Below are 18,284 nucleotides of genomic sequence, written 5' to 3'. Positions count from 1 at the left end.
TTTCAAATTCAAGGTCTTGCTGTTTTTCATTGAAATTCATTGGTTTTTAAGTCTTAAGTATACATATTTATGTGTTTAAGTAATGTATTTTTCGTCTTACTAAGCATTAAATTAATAGTTGCAAAATACACTTGCCTGAAAATGTCTACGTACAAATGCACAGTAAACATTCAAGAGTCAAAAAGCTCACTGAAGTGACTTAAATTTTTATATAAAGTATTTCTTGCACAATTTTAAATAACAATTTCACGAATATAACACGTTTTATGTAATTTTAAATTATTACTTTGAAACAATAAGTTATTGGAAAAAATTTACTTGCAGGCACAAATTAAAAGAATATCTCCAAACTAATTTTTTTAGCCTCCATGAACTTGTATGAAATGAAATATCGTCTACATTTATTTTTTGCTACCATTTTAACTGTGGTGGCAATACAACAAATATAATAATAATAATAAAAAAAAAACATGGTTTGTTGTTATGATACACACTTGCTAACAAGTATTTAGTTTTTTAAGTAAATTTAAAATTGCATTTTGAAAAATAATACTATTGTGTTAGACTTAAGCGATTCTAAATGAAAAGAGACCACTCCGGACGAAAGGAAAATAATGTAAAGTTTAAGGGATGAAGGTAAAACTCATCGAGCAATTGGCAAGAGAGTTGGAAAAATTCATTTTTCTATCCCAAGAGTAATCAATAATTACAAGTCTGTTATCTCAAAGGCACGTAGTGGCCGGCCGGCCATCCAAACTGACTTTACGAGAAAAGAGACATTCTAAAATTCGTACGTTTAAATCCAAAGATTACTGCATCGCAAACAGTAATTGATATTAGTTAAAGATTTAAAAAAATTCTTCATGAAGACGCTATGCGGAAATTACTAAAAAAGTAATATATCTTTGGCATCAAAGAGCGTAAACCGGTGAGAAGAAAACAAGATACGGCATTTGAGAAGCAACATCTCGTGCCTACAGTTAAAAACGGTGGAGGCGGCGTAATGATTTCGGGATGCATGGCAGCAAATGGAGAAGATGGATTAACACTTATGGACTCCCCATTATATCATATAGGGTATATGAATATATTAAAAGACAATTGGAAACAAAGCATACAAGATTTGAACCGTGGCGATGACTTTTGGTTTCAAGAAGACAATGATCTAAAACACACTGTCCACAACGTAACGCTCTGGCTGTTGTAAAATATCAAAAATTAGTTGCATACTCCTCCACAATCGCCAGACTTAAACTCTATCGACCATTTATAGGACTTATTTGTACTCATGATTTGGCAACATAACATTGAAAGATATGCTGCATAGAGTGACTATGATGGAATGTAATATTTTATCCGAGGAAACCACTAGGCCATGCCTAAACGATTGACAGAAGAGCTTAAACTTAAATTTATCCAACCAGATATTCAAGTTTAATTGACAGTCCATGGAAGATATTTTTTGAAGACTTCATTTGTTCGTAATTTTTTTCTGATAACCTTTTGTGTAATTTTAAATTATTATCATTATTACTTTAAAATAATGTAAATTTCTGAAATTGTTGTTGATATTTAATGAATTGTTCAATAAATATAAATAAAAATTAAATTAATATTGTCACTATAATGTACTTTTATTCTCTCTAGAATGTTAACTGCGAGTTTGTACGCAGACTTTTTCTGGCAAGTGTATGTAATGACCACGAATGCTACACCATTAATTAAATTATTTCTAACACGCACTCTAAAAAGTTGATAACTATGTAATTTTTACGATGCAAGAACAGGGACAGTAATCACCATTACCTAAGGCATTCCTTTCAAAGGTATCTGGTCGATTTCCTTTCCTGAATCGATATGTGTCAAAGAAATCTCTATAAGATTCCCTCAGTGAAAAGCTTTGAGAGAAAAACTCACTTTTTCAATTCCCGTGAGAAAAACTACATGGCCATCCATATTTAATAAAACAAAAAATATAATAATAATTATGCTATATTTTTATATAAATTTAAAATGTATATTATGTTTTATTGATCATGCATCAAATTGCATAGTTAAATTATGATAAAATAATAAATAATGCTATAATTAAAACTATCATTTAAAAATATTGTAAGTTTAAAAATCTTTTTAACAAATCCATCGTTCAGATTTTAGTGTATGTAGAATTTTAAAACATGCTGTCCTTGAAATTACGTTAATTTTCCTGAAATAAGGAAAAATGATTGACTCTTCTAAAATAGATTTACTTACTCTCAGGGTTTAATTTCAAAGGAAAATAACATGGAGGATAAAAATAAAAGTAGCCGTATATTGAAAAAAAAATTAATCCAAGGTTCTAATATTGACTTAAGCCATGACTATTGGCCATGCTAATATAGTAGAACAACCCTCCATAATTCCTTTTGATCCCGAAAATGAGATGAAAACGGAATTACGATTGGAATACTTTAATAAAATTTGTAGAAACAGTACTAAAACTGATTTTTGGAAAATTAAAAATGTCGCCAAATTTCTAAAAAGGTCAGCATTAACTCATTATATAAATCGTATTAATTAATTATTAATTTTGATGATTTTGCCTTATATTTATTCACCCTAATGTAGTAAACTTTACTGACTTTTCCCAACATAAATTTAATCCAATTGAAAATTTAGTCGATTATTTTCATAAAGAAATTAAATTGTGGCAGACAGTTGGGCCTTAATTCGCACTGATGTCATTTCTGGAAAGCCTTAATCCACTATTCACAAAGTCCTCACTTTTGGAAGGTTTCACGGACGAGTTTCCAACTCACTTAAATAAACGCCCTTTATACCCTTGCAGAATGGCTTACAATAACAGTAAAACTTTTAAACATGCACGAACATTCTGAACAAAACTTGGTTCAGAAGGAATAAAAGTTAAATGAGAACAAGACAACAATATTAAAATTTTGCCTAGGTAAAAAAGGATAATAGATCATAACCCCGGTTTGTACCTCCAGCCGAAAATTATTTCTGGCACAAACCATAAAACTGATCGAGGTTTCGTTCAAACAAATTTGGTATCCCAAGATTTAACGAATATCATAACCTGCATTTCCACCTTCTCTCAGTAGAATTTATACACAGCAAGATATTCCAAATGCTTATCATTAGGGCCAAGTGTGTCCATTTCGACAAACCCATTATTGATTAATTTTCCCAAAACAGTTAATTCGGCTTCCCCGTGCACAGAAGTCCCTCTTATCTCTTCACAAAACTCTAAAATAAGAGAAAATCTTTCTAGTGAGGCCCCTGGCCCAGTACAATGACAATTAGCAGTGTCTGGTTACACCTTAGCTTTATCAAGTTTAGCTAGCTTGGACAATGCATCGAACTATCATATTTTAGTTCGTAATGTAAATGTTGTTATTGAAACAGGAACAAGCTCTCTATCGTACCTGCATATATTGTGAAAAAGATTCAATTTCCCAAGAGAAAATGTAAACCCAGTTCGAGTCGAACAAACTCACGGAACGCACCAATTAACTCATATTTGTGACGTGTTGTTTTTTTTTTTTTTTAAACTGGACTAATAAATGAAAAAAAAAAAAATCAAATCATATATCATTGAATATCCTTCACACGATATAATTTTAGGACTCCCGGTTTTAGTATATATAAATTAGTTGTAGATTGTGATAAAAATGAGATATTGAGAAATGAAAAAAATTATTACGAATAATAATCCAATGTCTTTATATATTGTAGAAAATATTAATAACACTAGTGATAATCAGAATAAGGTAGAGAATACTTCAGAGAAGATCTTCCCACTTCTGACTGTAAACAAACTGTTTAATCCTATGTTGTTTCCTCGTCACTTGTCCTACAAAACATCAATCGTAAAGAGTCATTCAATTTTTTTTTTTTGTCTAATTCGTTATGGAAATGCTTGTTAAGTGTGGTATAACTATACTGTTATAGAAAATGTGACTTACCAAAGAGTTTCTAAAAATGCCACATCACAATTTATAGAAAATTGCCACTATAATGAACCTCTTGTACGAAGAATGGATTTTTGTTCCAAAAGTGATCGTTTTGAATATTAACGCACCTTTCTCGATTAAAACGACATTCGTCTGTCCAGATTACATTTCCCAGTAAAGAAGGATGATTTTTTGCGGAAGTAAGGTCCAATTGTAAAATTCTAGATGTCGATCGTATCAATGTAACTGTCAATCAATGTAATCGTCAATGTAACTGTTTTAACATTCCACGGACTCCACAAATTCTACATGGACAGTTTTTTTTTTTTTTTTTCCGAATATGTATGTATAAGTCGTTTTTGGGATGTCGAGTGCAAGAATTTTGTAGTTTGTTATCGTTAAATCGTTTTGTAAACACACATTTCCTAAAAAGATGCCGATAATTCAGAAATTGACGTTTGAATATTATTCTACAACAAGACTGGTATTATGATTACATGGTGCATTATAAATCATCACCATTTTCAAATGCTCTTTGTTATGAAATATGTCATTCTTTTTAAAAGAGTACAGGTAAGTGAAAAGATATAATTTTTTTTTTATTCAGCATTCCTATACTTCTCTGGTATATCTTCAATGTTCAGTTTCTCTCCCCTACTTTATAAAGTCGAATTTGCAACTGGTTCACCAATCAAAGTGAACAATATCATACGTGATTATCACATTTCTTAGAAATCATGATGACTGAATGATGCACTACTAGACAAATATTTACAAATAAAAGTTTTTCTGTATTGAATTATTTTGCACGTCTGATATGATTCTGTTTAATATTGAGATAAATCCTTCTAAATTTGAAAATAAACACATGTCTGCAAATTTTGTAGATAGAAACGTGAAACTCTGTATATGCATAGATGAATGTAAGAGAAACATTTCACTAAATAACACTTTTGCGTTATAAGGGATGTATAAAAATTTAATTTTTTACTGATAACCTCCATTACAGCAAAAATACTTTCATTCAATTTTCCAACCTATTTAATGAAACTTATTGAAAGTACGTACCTAAATGCAATATTTAAGAAAATATAAGTTTGTTCCACTTTTAGGGGACACCTTCGATATGCACTACCATAGTTCAGTAGCAGGTCAAGTAAATTAGAACTGCATCACATAGTAAAAAAAAAAAAAAGATAAAATGTATTCAAAATGCCTAATTTAACTGTACTAATATCATCAGGACCCACTATCATTTCAGTTGGTTTTTCAGATTTTTCCAATATAGCATAACAAATATGCCCATTTTGGACATGTCCAATTTGTTACATCATATTCATTTCTAATAATTTAAAAGTTCCTTTTTGTATAGTGAAATGCATCATTGAATATCCGGGAATGCCTGCAAAACTGCGCTATCCATTTGTAAACATTTAATTTGCCTTTCTCAAGTCAAAATACACCGTATAAATCTTAATATTTTTATATGTAAAATTTTTGAGATGAATGTAGCAAGAAATTGTTAAAATGTTGCTTAAATGAACAGGGCTAACCTTCAGTAGACTTCACCAACTGCGCCCAACTAAAACCCCGCCCCTTAGGAGACCACATTACAGTGTTGTCGATTATCAGCTTAATTCCGTTATATTACTAGAATTGGATTAAGTAGATCAAATGTCTAGGATGGACTGTGCACTCTCCCTCCCATTGGAGACAGATTATGACCCCCTGTGGGTCGATAGTGTGGACCCCCTGTGCAGACTCAAAAGCCACTCCTGTTAACAACCTAACATATACATACAAACATATACTCATTAGGTTAAACATAAACTCATTAGGCTTAACTAGAACAAATTTTTCAGTAGTAGAAAAAAAAAAAAAAAGTAACGTACTTCTACAGGAAATCTTTTTAGTAGGCTGTTCAAGGGATCGCTCCAAAATGACATATTAAAGAAAGCGGTGACCGAATGTATAAAGTATTAAAAAGGATGCACTGTAATAAGAAAAAAAGCAGTTAAGTGTCATACATGCTTTTCCAAATTTGCTTTTAGAACAGATTCTTCTCCGATATATTTTCGATATATCTATCCCCTTTTGTACATTAAATTAATCTTGCTTTATTGTTTTTGACCGTTGATTGGAGCCAATCAATATTCTTATTTAATAACCCATAAAAGATCAAATATACACTTAATAGACATAATTAAAATAAATTCACTATCTAAAACGCTAAAAATTTAAAAAGTTCGACCGTTTTTTGATTAGTAGCAAATTTGGCAGAGTCCGTGTATTACGCTTCTCCTTCGGGATGAACATTCCAGCATTTCAATATACAGTAGTGCTTATTATTAAAGAAAGAGACAGGGGACAAAAGGCCATTAAGCGTTACCTTAATATGAGTCGATATACCTGCGTACCACGGATTCCTTTTCCGAATTCTTCTCTTCGGATTTTTCTTGATACATCCGGTAAACAAAGCTTTATGGCTTTCCAGAAAATCAAGCACTCTTTGTCAAAAGTAAGCACTCTGAAGGCGTTTAAAAAATAGTTTTCAGGTTTGAAGTTCTTTTCATGATGCTCTGCATCCTGTGAAATTAAACAGAACGATATTAACTTAGCCTCTAATTCGGAAGTTTTCGCTGACCAGTCGTTTGTGAAATCAAATATTGAAAGAATTCATTAGATTTGTCAAAAAAAAAAAGTTCACATTTTGATTCATTCTTTTTTGGCACTACAATTAAATTTTTTACTTAATTCAATAGAATCTTGCAAATTTTCGGTGGATTTATTGGTTTTTCTGTTCACTGTAAGTATTGCAAGGTAATTATTTTGATGATATACTTTTTAAATGAATTTATACCCAATTTCTTCTGATATCTCAACTTTCTTGATACTTTTCTAAAAAAAAAAAAAAAAAAAAAAAAAAAAAAAAAAATGCATACCTCTGTGTGAATGATGAAGAATGTTTCTGTTTACTAGTTCTGAGGTTAAGAAATTTAAGAAAAGACTTCCATTACTACATTTAAGCTATATGGATTTGGAATAAGCATTTAAAAAAGCTTATTATTTGAAATATGCAGAAAATACCTGAAGGACTTTATTTTACATGTGGAGTGGCAAGATTTCTTTAGTTTTTAAAGCGCATGCTACATGATAACAAAGACTGAGGCAACATACTGCTTCTTACTATTCATTTAATTGAGGCTTAACATGTGCATATTGCATTTAGGTCTAAAGAAAGTAAAGTTGTTGTAACATAAAAATAATCAAATTCAAAAATGCTTATTATTTAAATGTTAACTCAATGAGAGAAATATGTTATGAAAAGTGAATTAAACATTTTATTATGAAAGAAACTGAGAATAAAAATAAATTCTACTTTCCACAGAAACATTACTAGATGAGAAAAAGTATTTACAAAATGCAAGTTTTCAACTTGGCCAATAGACAAGTTTTGTTCAAATAACATTTTCCCTTAATAAAGTCTTTCGAATCATGCTACAACAACAACCATCAATCAATTTTCACAGCGCCATATATTTTTCGTATGAAGAAATACGCTGCATAGAATCCTATGGTACCAGTCAAAATCCAAAATGTAAGAACCATTAAGCCAGTGTATGCGAAATATAGAAGAGTCGGAATGAATTCTGAGATTTCCAGCTGTAGTAAAGAAGAAGGAATTAATAATAAAAAAAGTAATACAATCATTTATCATAATAAAAAAATAATATGGCAGAAAGTATATTTCACAAGATAAAGTAATATTTTAGAAAGAGATAAGATCTTAAAAAAGGCATAAGTACTAGGATATCCATAACTGATGACTATTCAAACTGACATCCTAAAAAACATAAAATTTAAGAAGTTTCATAAGAAATTAAAAAAAAAAAACAGTTTTATATTTAGAATAATGATATTAATATAAATAAAAATTTTGAATATTAAGCCATTTCTACCCTCTGTCACCAAAACTTCTAAAAAGATAAACTAATTTAATTGATATTTTTACATAACAGGCAAAAAGAAGTATAAAAACACATTAAAATTTTCAGTAAAAGAAACTTTTACTCATCTGAAATTTATTAATAAATTGCAATGAATGCAATACATTTTGCAATTCAAATCCACATGCATAAAATCATGAACTTAGCATAGTAACTCCCAATCATAACTTTGAAAAAAAAAAAAGGAAAGCATTTTAGAATAAGCTTGGGATTTTCAATGTTTAACCAACTCAATATTCATAATAATTAAATTCATTTAAATATTTTTCTTTTATTTAAACATTAGGAATACTTATATATGTAGATACTTAAAAGAAATGACAGAAAGTCACAACTCAGTTTATTTCCAAATGTAAGTATTAAAAATAAATCTTAAAATGCTTTTAAGATATTATTGACAGCGAGTACGAGTCAAGATCATAGGAAAGAAGCAAAACAAAGTAAAAAAAAAAGGCAAAAGAGGCAGTTGGCGACTTTTGAAGAGATTAGAGAAGGTCTAAAACTAAAAAAATGCTTCGGTAGAAGTTTAAGGGGGAACTATATTAATTTATTCTATCCCCTGATGATACACTATTTTACATCTAATGAATTTTTTCTGCCTTTAGTTTTCTCATAAGGGTATGGGATGACTACTGCCCTACAGCTCCTCAATCGAACTTGAGTCTTCTTTGAAACTCTTCTGTGACTCGTGGCGTTATTTGTTATTTATATCAGGAGCATAAAATTGGTTTCTTAACCCATTTTCTTTAACTATCTCAAAAGTACGCATCTATATAATAGTAATAGATTTGCTCACATCCAACGGCTGGCCTTAAGAGAGTCTGGAAACCAATTGGTAACAATAACTTGGTTTCCAGTCAACTCTTTAGTGTCACACGGAATTTTAATTAATATTATGGAATTTAATAATTTCATTATTATAATTATGGAATCAAAGTGATTTTTCTTTTTGCTAATTCACAACCAGGCGGCACCACTCACATGGAATGAAAATATCAGTAAATTAATAAATCAATTCATAAATTAATTTTGAAAAAAGTTAAAACTGTGTGTAGTCATACAGAATACAAACAATATATATGTACCACATAACACATCAAGAAGTGAGCGAGGATTCCATTATGAACTACATTACAAAGCAAAGCAATGTTTGTCCATTGCATGAAATATAAAAATAAGTAATTTTCAGATTTAAATCAAAATTTTGATAATTGTTTTAATGACTTAATAGAAAAGAGTTAAATTATATTATTTCAAACTATCAAAACTGCTACTTAGAACAAAAAAATAATTATCTTGACATTAAAAAAAACTGAATTTCTGTTCATCATTATTATATCTATGACATTACAACGAAAAAATTCTGATCTTTCATCTAAATATTTGAAAAATTTTCTTTTCTTTTTAAAAATTATTTATTTTCTCCTCAACTTTAATAATAGTTAATACTTTTAAATATTCAAGAATTACCTAAGATGTATTAAACAAATCATACTTTAGTAAACAAATAATATAAATAAAGCAATGCAAAATAATGAAAAGAGCAGAACTTGAGAAAAATTTGAAATTACCACAAAAACTCCATTTGTCCAAAAATTTGAGTTTAAGAAAATCTACTAAAAATGCAGCATGAGAGTAAGTATTTTAAACTAAAATTGATAAAGTGTGATTTCTTCATAATATTTAATAGTTTTAATAAATAGTACATAATATAAACGACGAAATTTAAGAAAAAAAATAATAAAATACTTATTGACAAAACCTTTAAAAATCTTATAATAATTATAATGAACTTGATTTCTATATTAAAAAAAAATAAAGATATTTTTTAACAGGATACACTGAACAACATTCAAGTGCTTGAGGGGCCTTAAAAAGTTATTTTTTCATAATAGTTGAGGGCATGAAGTACGGCTGCAGTTAACTTATGAAAACAACTTGAAATAATTCTTAAAATTAAAATTTGTAGTCATGATTTTAAACTAAACAAAATAAATTCGTCTTACAGAAGATATTTTAACATTACATTAATAGGAAATTCAAGGGGAAGTAGAAACAATTCAAATTAACGACGAATTATAATTAAAAATGTTCAAATTAGCCAAATTCTACAGTAATAATAATGATTGAACACACATTTTCAAATATTTGGGTAGATTTACAATATACGCATGTCATAAAATTCTTTTTAAGGTTCAAGTTACTTTCTGTATTGGAACAGAAAGCTTTTTTTCTAATCTGCTGTCCTAACCTTGGCATTCCTTGGATGAATAATATGGCCTAGCCATAAATCTCTAAGAGTCTGTCTGCTTTCGAAACCTTTTTTCGTAAACATTGCAATCTGAATGCATCGTCGAATCACACCGATATAGGATTTGCTAATTTGCTTGACGGCAAGTGGGTCCCTTACATATGACAGTAAGGATTCTCCAGAATGTATGTGTAAGAGGGTGAAAGTGAAGTACTTAATCTAGCAGAAAACTGCTAAAACTTGTGCTTTTTCTCAACCAAATAAACAAAACAGCAATCAATACATTTTAAGTTACAAACTTTTGTGCGAAACTTGGGTACAATGACCACTTAAATTTTTGTGGCTGTCAGAGCTTTACAGGCGAGACAGATAGGATGATATTCCACTTTGTAGGAAGGTTTTAGTCCTTTCTCTATTTTACTGTCGTTAAACTGATGGCTTACAAAATAGGCCGTATAGGTACACAAAACGAAAAGAAAAACATAAAAAAATCTTAAAATGAATTTTTAAGAATAAAATGATACTCGATTTTATTTTGAATAAATGCAAGCACATTTTTGTAGCATTCTGGCGCATGACCATACACCATATCGGCAGCAATCGATCCAATAGGGTACCACATCAAGTTAGCAATGATCATCACTCATTCCTATTAAATCCATCCAAATTAACTTGAATCAATAAACTATTTAAATTAATAGCAAGACTCAAACAAAACTAAAAGTAACTGATCTTCAAATACCAGTGCTTTCCCTACTGGCCGACAACCTTAGAAGCTCAGAGTATATATTTATCTGCCCTCCTTTTTCAATGATTTTGAACAGCAATAACTGATAAGGAAATTGCGTTTTTACTCGTATGATAGTTTTTTTTTTGTATGTATTAACTGAATACTAAAGATTTCTTTTGTAGCAAATATTTACGTCGAAAATTATTTTCTTGCTTTATGAATGAAGACTTCACCTTCAGAAGTCATGAATTTAAAACTATTTTTAAAACATTTTAATTAATTTTCAATGGCATTGAAATTTTTAAAAAAGTAAATATTCGAATAGCTACTAAAATACTCTTTTGCGGCAAAGTAGCAATATATATATATAACTTTAAGAAGAAATATAATTTATTACCTTAGTAAGAAAATAAAAGACAGAATAAGCAAAAACGTATACAGCAGATCCTCCAGACACTATAATAGATCGCCACCACCAATGATAATCCTGAAATAAATTTATTAAAATTATAAACTTATTAAAAAATAAAGATGAAAAATTAACAACATTTTAATTATATATTATAACAAAAGTATCTTTCAATGAACTTGAATTCTGTAACAAACGTAAGTTCATGCTGAATTTTATTTCAAGTACAGATACAAATTATTTAAGTACTTTAAAGATGAATAAGAAAGCCAATTTGATTGATTTCAATTTTCACAACAAAATAGTTATGAAAAGAATGCGAATTGTTCATTTTTCTATTAAAAATATATTTTTACTAATTTTTAACAAATTAGAATAAAATGTTCAAAAAATAACATTGTTAAATAATACACAAAGAGACAAAAAAATATCTTCCAGCAATTTATATGCCCATAAGCAGGCACAACTGAAATTAATTAGAAGACTTAACATAAAATATAACTGTAATCTAATCCTCCACGTCGTTTTAAAATGCAAATTATTGCTATTTTGCAGGCTCTCTGTAGAAGATGACTGACAAGAGAAGGTCACAGATGGAAAAACTGAGTCACAGGTGTGAGTGTATATTTAGGATGTTCATTCATTAAAATATTAAAGCACTATTGATAGCCAATTCTGAAAAAATAGTTTTAAACTTTTGTCATTCTTTATATACCAGTAACTTGCCTCTCGTCTTCAGTAACCAACTCAATGTGGTGGTTAAGGTAATCACTTCGTTACCAGAAGATCAGAGTGCGATCCTAGATGTGTTTTTGTTCCCCTTTATATTTTTCTTTAAAAATATTTAAAGTAATTAAAAATTACTTTAAATAATTTTTATCAATTTTTTAATAACGATCTTTAATTTTTTTATGCAAAATACATGTTTAATCTACTAATACTTGAATTCTAATTTAACCCTAAGAGGAAATTTAAGATTAATATAAAAAAGTAGTAATGAATTTCAGAAAAATTTGTACATTATTAATTAATGAGCGAATAAGACACTTCAAAAATCTCTGCTTCCTAGTCTCCGCCTGAATTTAAAGATCACTGAAATTTTCAACCATCTGTTTACATATTCAATAATTTACTACATGCTTTCTAATATTTCATTTTTATAATCAATATCGGAAACGTTCGTTTACATACCATTTCCATTATTAGCTGTTCTCCTTAATATGCGATAAAAATATGGTTTCTTTGAGTTTCAATAAATAATGTGTCATAATTAAACTTCAAAAATTTAAAACTCTAAATTATTTTAAGATGATAATAATAATAATTTAAAACCATTAAAGTAGTATTTATAATTACTGTCCTTTTAAAAATAAATTTATAATTCAAATATTAGAAGAATAAATATTAATTCTTACATAAAAAAAATAATAAAAAAAAGGGGGAAAAACAAACGAACAAAAAAGAAATCTAGGATCGAATTTTGATCTCCCGGTTATGAAGCAGTTACCTCAACAACTACGTCATTGGTCTCTAAAGGTTAGAAGGATGTTACAACGAGGTGTCTACAGAAACTGAAAAAAATTTCCCTGACATTTCAGTGATTAAACTTGCAACATTTCCCTGACTTACGGATATTAATTATATTAATGATTTGACTTTCTTTTTACTCAGGATTACTGTATTTGTACAATATATATGATTAAAAACACTTTTAAGAATTATTTAATGTAAACAAATAATAAAATTTTAAGAAATTTAGTTTTTAAAAAATGCTGGACGTTTTAATAAACTACTTTGTTTCTAAAATTGCACAAGAATTCTAAGAAGCTTTAAAATAACTTTCTGCAATGCTGTTTAAATTATGCTATCAGTAATGGTTACTATGATTTTCGCTTAGCATTTTAAAACAATTCAATAATTAGAGCTCTTTGCATGAGTACCAGAACACATTGCAGCATAAATCTAAAACTTGTATACCCTAATAAAATATATTTTAGCATAGATTTAAACAAGACAAACGGCCAAAACATTACTTAAAATCATTTTTTTTCTTTATCAAATCATAAGAAATTAATCATTTTAATCAAAACTTTAATCTTATATAAATAAATATATTTTTTAACTCCAGTAACAAATTACAACTGCTTGCTTACTGCACTTAAAATGCAAAAAAATTAGAAATAATTATTATTAATTTTAAAATTGAAACATTAATTATTACTAATTGGTCATCAAGTATTACGATACTAATAAAAATACATGATTTAAAAAATCAGACATGCTTTAATTGAATTAAAAAGTTTTAAAGATTTCTTTTGTGAGATTCTGAGATCTACAATTTCTTTCTCAACTCTTAAACTCTTTTTTGAGCTGCCATAAGAATTTTTCTTTCTTCGTCCTTTTTTTTTTTTTTTTTACACATTTAATTATTTAAACTGATACCCTGCTTTCCTTTTTCTTTTCAGATTTTTTTCTTAATTCTTTTCGTTTCTCCTCTGTATACTTTTCATCTTTGGCTCTTGAATTCCTCGCACCAAAATCAACATTTCATATTCCCCAATTTTTATTGATCGGAAATTCTCTCTCGACATTACTATTGTCCAGGGAAAGATCAATATCATTTTTAACAATGATACAGGATCGTTGCAAGAGTTGGTCGTGCCAAAATTATTAACTCTCTCTATTCTTTGAAAAAAAAAAATGATATTTCTGAAAATCTTATTAAAATTGTTATTAGCCATATTCATCAGCTTATCGCTCTTCTTATAATAATGAAATCCTAAAAAAAAAAAAATCGTCATACCTTTGAAAGAAAACTGTCGCTGGTTGCTGTTGCTTTGATCGTTTTGGCGACAGTAGACTTCGCAAGAATAAAATTGATTAAGCGAATTCATCGATCGCGCGTATGCCTGGAGCAAAATACTTTATTGACATTTCCGCCTGATTTTTAGACATTGTAAAGTACTTAAGGGCTAGACACTTTGGTGATATGACGAAAGAAACTAAATTTAGTTGGTGTCGAGTGGCAACGTGGAGAAAGAAGTGTGGAGCGGAATGATGTAGTGTGCGTGAAAAAGGAACACCGGAAGGAATAGTTTGTTCAAATTTAAAATGTTTCATGTTTAAATGTTAGTCTTGGAAAGTTGTGTAATGTAGTGATCGTCCCTATCTGTCAAAAAAGAAATAAATCAATTAGGTTTAAAAATTGGCCTGTTTCTTTGGAATAATCCACGCTACCATATTACAGACTTTTGGTTGGCAGCTACGGGATATGCGAAAAACAGAAGTGCCTGCGGCCACTAACAAAAAGATGATATAGGGGTAAGTACCTTTTCTATCTGAAAGTGCCCGATTTTCGATCTCAGTTTTTGTATTAAAACGTAGGTAAAATTTAATTTTCTTTGAAATTCATACATTCACTATTTGTATTAATAGCTGGATTACGATTTCCAAAGGCACTCTTTTATCACTACTATTTCGTTGATGTGTTTAAATAAAGAAAAAGTCATAAAAATGTGTCAATTTTGAAAAAGAATATTTTAAAGTTGTATTTAAATGTTATTACAACAAAGTCGTATCGATAATAATACAACTATTTAAGCTTTATTTAGTGTATTCTAAGTTAGAACTTATTCCAGAAGCGAAACAAAATAAAGTTTCTTCGTTGTATTAAGTGTTTGTATTGTCGAGGTAATAATTTTTCTTAAGCAGAGAGTGAATGAAAAATATAAATATATATTTAAATGGAAATATATTTGATTTGGAAAATATATTTGCTTTTGTTGATCGGAAGAAATATTCATAATTCTTCTTTTTTGTTGAAAGAAAAACAAATCGTCTGTTACGAAAGCTGATTCATTTTGTTCCGAAGTTTCTCAAGGTTAAATGTATAAATTATTTAGCAGATCGGATCGCATAATAATTTGTTTTTATGAGTTGCTTGGTAAAATTTATGTTTCTGTCAATTGAGAATACTACTGGAATTATTTTATTCTGATTTTTGTTTTGGAATATTTTGTTTTCGAATAGAAGTTATTCTGAAGAAAAAAAAATATATATGTAATGGTTTTGTTTCCATGATGTTCTTATAATTGAAAAGTGATATATTACATTGAAACATTTTGAATAGTTTTCTTTTATTTTAATCAAAAATAAGCAATTATTATTATTTGTTTCGAGTTAGGGGTGAAATTGAGATTTTTTTTTTTTTTTTGAACACACACATATTGCTCGCATTTATTTTGAAGATTTATGTATATCTTAAATTGAAAGTAAATGAAATTTATTTGTTTCGTAAATTTTTGAAGAGAAATTTTAATGAGTTAAACTTGAACTTTAAGTGTATTTTATTGAATTTAAATTGAAAAGCGTTTTGTTTTTATGCTTGTTTGATTATTCTGGTGATGTTGTTAAGTAAATATTTTAATTACTTGAAACTTTTGAAAAATAGAATACGAAGATGCTATATATATATATATATATATATATATATATATATATATATATATATATATATATGTATGCATTAGTTATAATTTAAGTATACATTTTTTTTTTTTGCCTGTTGGTAGTGTAAAATCGATAACTACTTTCAGTTAAATCTATTACCGAAAAATAAGCTCCTTTTTACTCGTCTTATTTTTATTTTCTTTTGAAAAGCATTCTGATCTTGTCTCTCTCGAAATCATGGCGTATTTGGCAAAAGTTAGGAAGTTAGATTTAATAGAGATTTGCGAGGAATTAGGATTGGAAGTTAATTCTTCTAGTAAAGTTCCGGACATTAATTAATTTTGTCTAGCGAGACATACAATGAAGAAGACGTGAAAATAATTTTAGAGAGGGTTATTGAAGACCGGAAACAGCAGGAAGAAAAAATAGCCTGGGAGGCAAGACAACATGAACTGGAACTGAAGAAATTCGAACTTTGAAATAGAGATTCCGAGCGGAGGAATTAATCAGAAAGAAGAAATGAAAAAAATCCAAGTATACAACTTACTCAGATTACACCCAAATTTGACGAAAAGCAAGATGAAATGGGACTATATTTAATAAATTTTGAAAGACGAGCAAAAATAGCTCAAGCGCCAAAAAACCACTGGGTAGCTTATCTTTTAGCAGTTTTTCAGAGCTATCAAATATGCTGGCCAGAGAATCCCCTAGTGATGTGAATGACTATAACTTTGTAAAACGTTTGATTTTAAAAAGATATAGATTGAATAGTGAAAAATTAAAACAATGTTTCTATAGACACCACAAGTCAAACGACAAATCTTGGAGGAATTATGCTCAAGAACTTTATAGCTACTTTACTGAATGGATCACTGAGTTAAAGGTGGAGACATTTCAACAACTGAAGGACCTGATGGTGACTGAGCAACTGAAGTTTCGAGTACCAGCTGAAGTGAGAGATCATTTTCTGGAAGATTGGCTTAAATTTACCACCCCTTTCGATTTAGCAGAAAAGCTGGACGATTTTGAAAGTATTAAAGAAAGCTTTAAGAGGAAAGATGTTCCTAAGAATAATTTTTCTAATTTTCGAAGCCAAAATGGAAACTTTTATAACTCCAAAAATAGAGAAAATGCAAAAGAGTTTAGGCCTAAATTGCAAGTGAAACCTGAAGCATCGCAGGATAACCCCCCCCCCCCCAAAAAAAAAAAGGATTTATAACAGAAGAAAACCTTTACGTTGCTTTGAATGTTGATCCAGTAATCATCTTAGACCCCAGTGCGATTAGCTAAAGAAAACCGTGGAATCTATTTCGCATGTTATGGTTGACGAGGGTTTCGATAAACTGATGTCACGTTATACTAGTATTGGTAAAGTAAATGGAGTAGAGATGAAAATTTTGTGCGATACAGGTGCTACTCTTGATTTAATCTGCAATAAGTATGTAAAACCACATATGTATACAAATGAGGAGGTCTGTTTAAGAACCCCTTTAGAAGAAAACTTAGTATGCTTGCCTCTTGTAGAAGTCGAGTTGGATTGTGAGATGGGACACATCATAACAAAAGCTGCTGTCATATGAGATTCTTTAGACCAAGGCAGATATTTGCTTGGAAATAAGACTGCTGCTTTGCTTGAAGATTTAAAAACTAAGAAAGACGTAAAAGTGCATATGTTTAATGCGGTAGAAACTAGGGCTCAGCAGAAGCTTTTGGAATGGAACCCAATCTGTTGAACAATTTGACGAAAAATTGAATGAAATTACACTGGAAAGGAATGAAAAAAATGAAGAGGAAGAGATTTTGTCTGCGGTTAAAGAACTCACTGTACAAGATCTCATTAAAACCTCTCCTAAAATATTTGCCGAAGAGCAACATAAGAGCAAAAAATTAAAAATAATTATAGCTGAAGCACAAAAGAACACTTCTAAAGCAAACAAATACATTTTGGAAAACAATATGCTGTTCTACAAGAAAACTGATAAAAATGGGACTGAAAGAAAATTTTTTGGTTGTACCAGAAAAATTTCGTGAGCAGCTAATGATTTTTGTCACGAAAGTGTTGCTTCACATTTAGGTGTTGGGAAAACTAAAGATGAAGCACATCATCTTTAAAACTAAAACTAAAGTTGGGAAAACTAAAGATTCAAGACATTTTTTTGACCTAACTGCTACAATGATGTAGAAAAATTTATGAAAACCTGTGACTCTTGCCAACGAGTTGGGAAACTTCGAGATAAGAAAAAAGCAACTCTGAAAATTGTTCCTGTCATTACTGAAATATTCACTAAACTAAACTAAACGTTGATGCCTGTGGACTTTAACCTGAGAGTACTTCTGGAAATAAGTACCTTATAACTGTGGTATGTTTAGCCTCTAAATACCCCGATGCGATTCCTGCTCCAAATTTGTGTTCTACAACCATTGTAGATGCCCTACTACAGATATTCAGTCGTCTTAGTTTCCCACGAGAATTACAAAGTGATCA

General features: G+C 29.4%; 1 protein-coding gene across 2 annotated transcripts in view; it reads right to left on the bottom strand.

Moving 5' to 3' along the window:
• Positions 1-7,306: 7,306 nt before the first annotated feature.
• Positions 7,307-18,284, bottom strand: part of LOC129958776 (transmembrane 9 superfamily member 4-like) — a 45,700-nt gene continuing 34,722 nt past the window's right edge. Inside the window, exons 17-18 of one of the 2 annotated variants that reach the window (XM_056071452.1) lie at positions 11,339-11,428; positions 7,307-7,616 (exon numbers count right to left, since the gene is read on the bottom strand). In XM_056071452.1, coding sequence (XP_055927427.1) covers positions 7,467-7,616; positions 11,339-11,428 — 240 coding nt within the window. In that variant the 3' untranslated portion in view covers positions 7,307-7,466. The remainder of the gene's footprint in view (positions 7,617-11,338; positions 11,429-18,284) is intronic. The other variant, XM_056071451.1, reaches the window with a different exon arrangement.

The sequence above is a fragment of the Argiope bruennichi genome, chromosome X1 (genome assembly GCF_947563725.1).
Source record: "Argiope bruennichi chromosome X1, qqArgBrue1.1, whole genome shotgun sequence".
NCBI classification, from domain to species: domain Eukaryota; kingdom Metazoa; phylum Arthropoda; class Arachnida; order Araneae; family Araneidae; genus Argiope; species Argiope bruennichi.
Note: the sequence above shows the minus strand (reverse complement) of the source record. Positions and strands in the feature narration are given on the sequence as shown.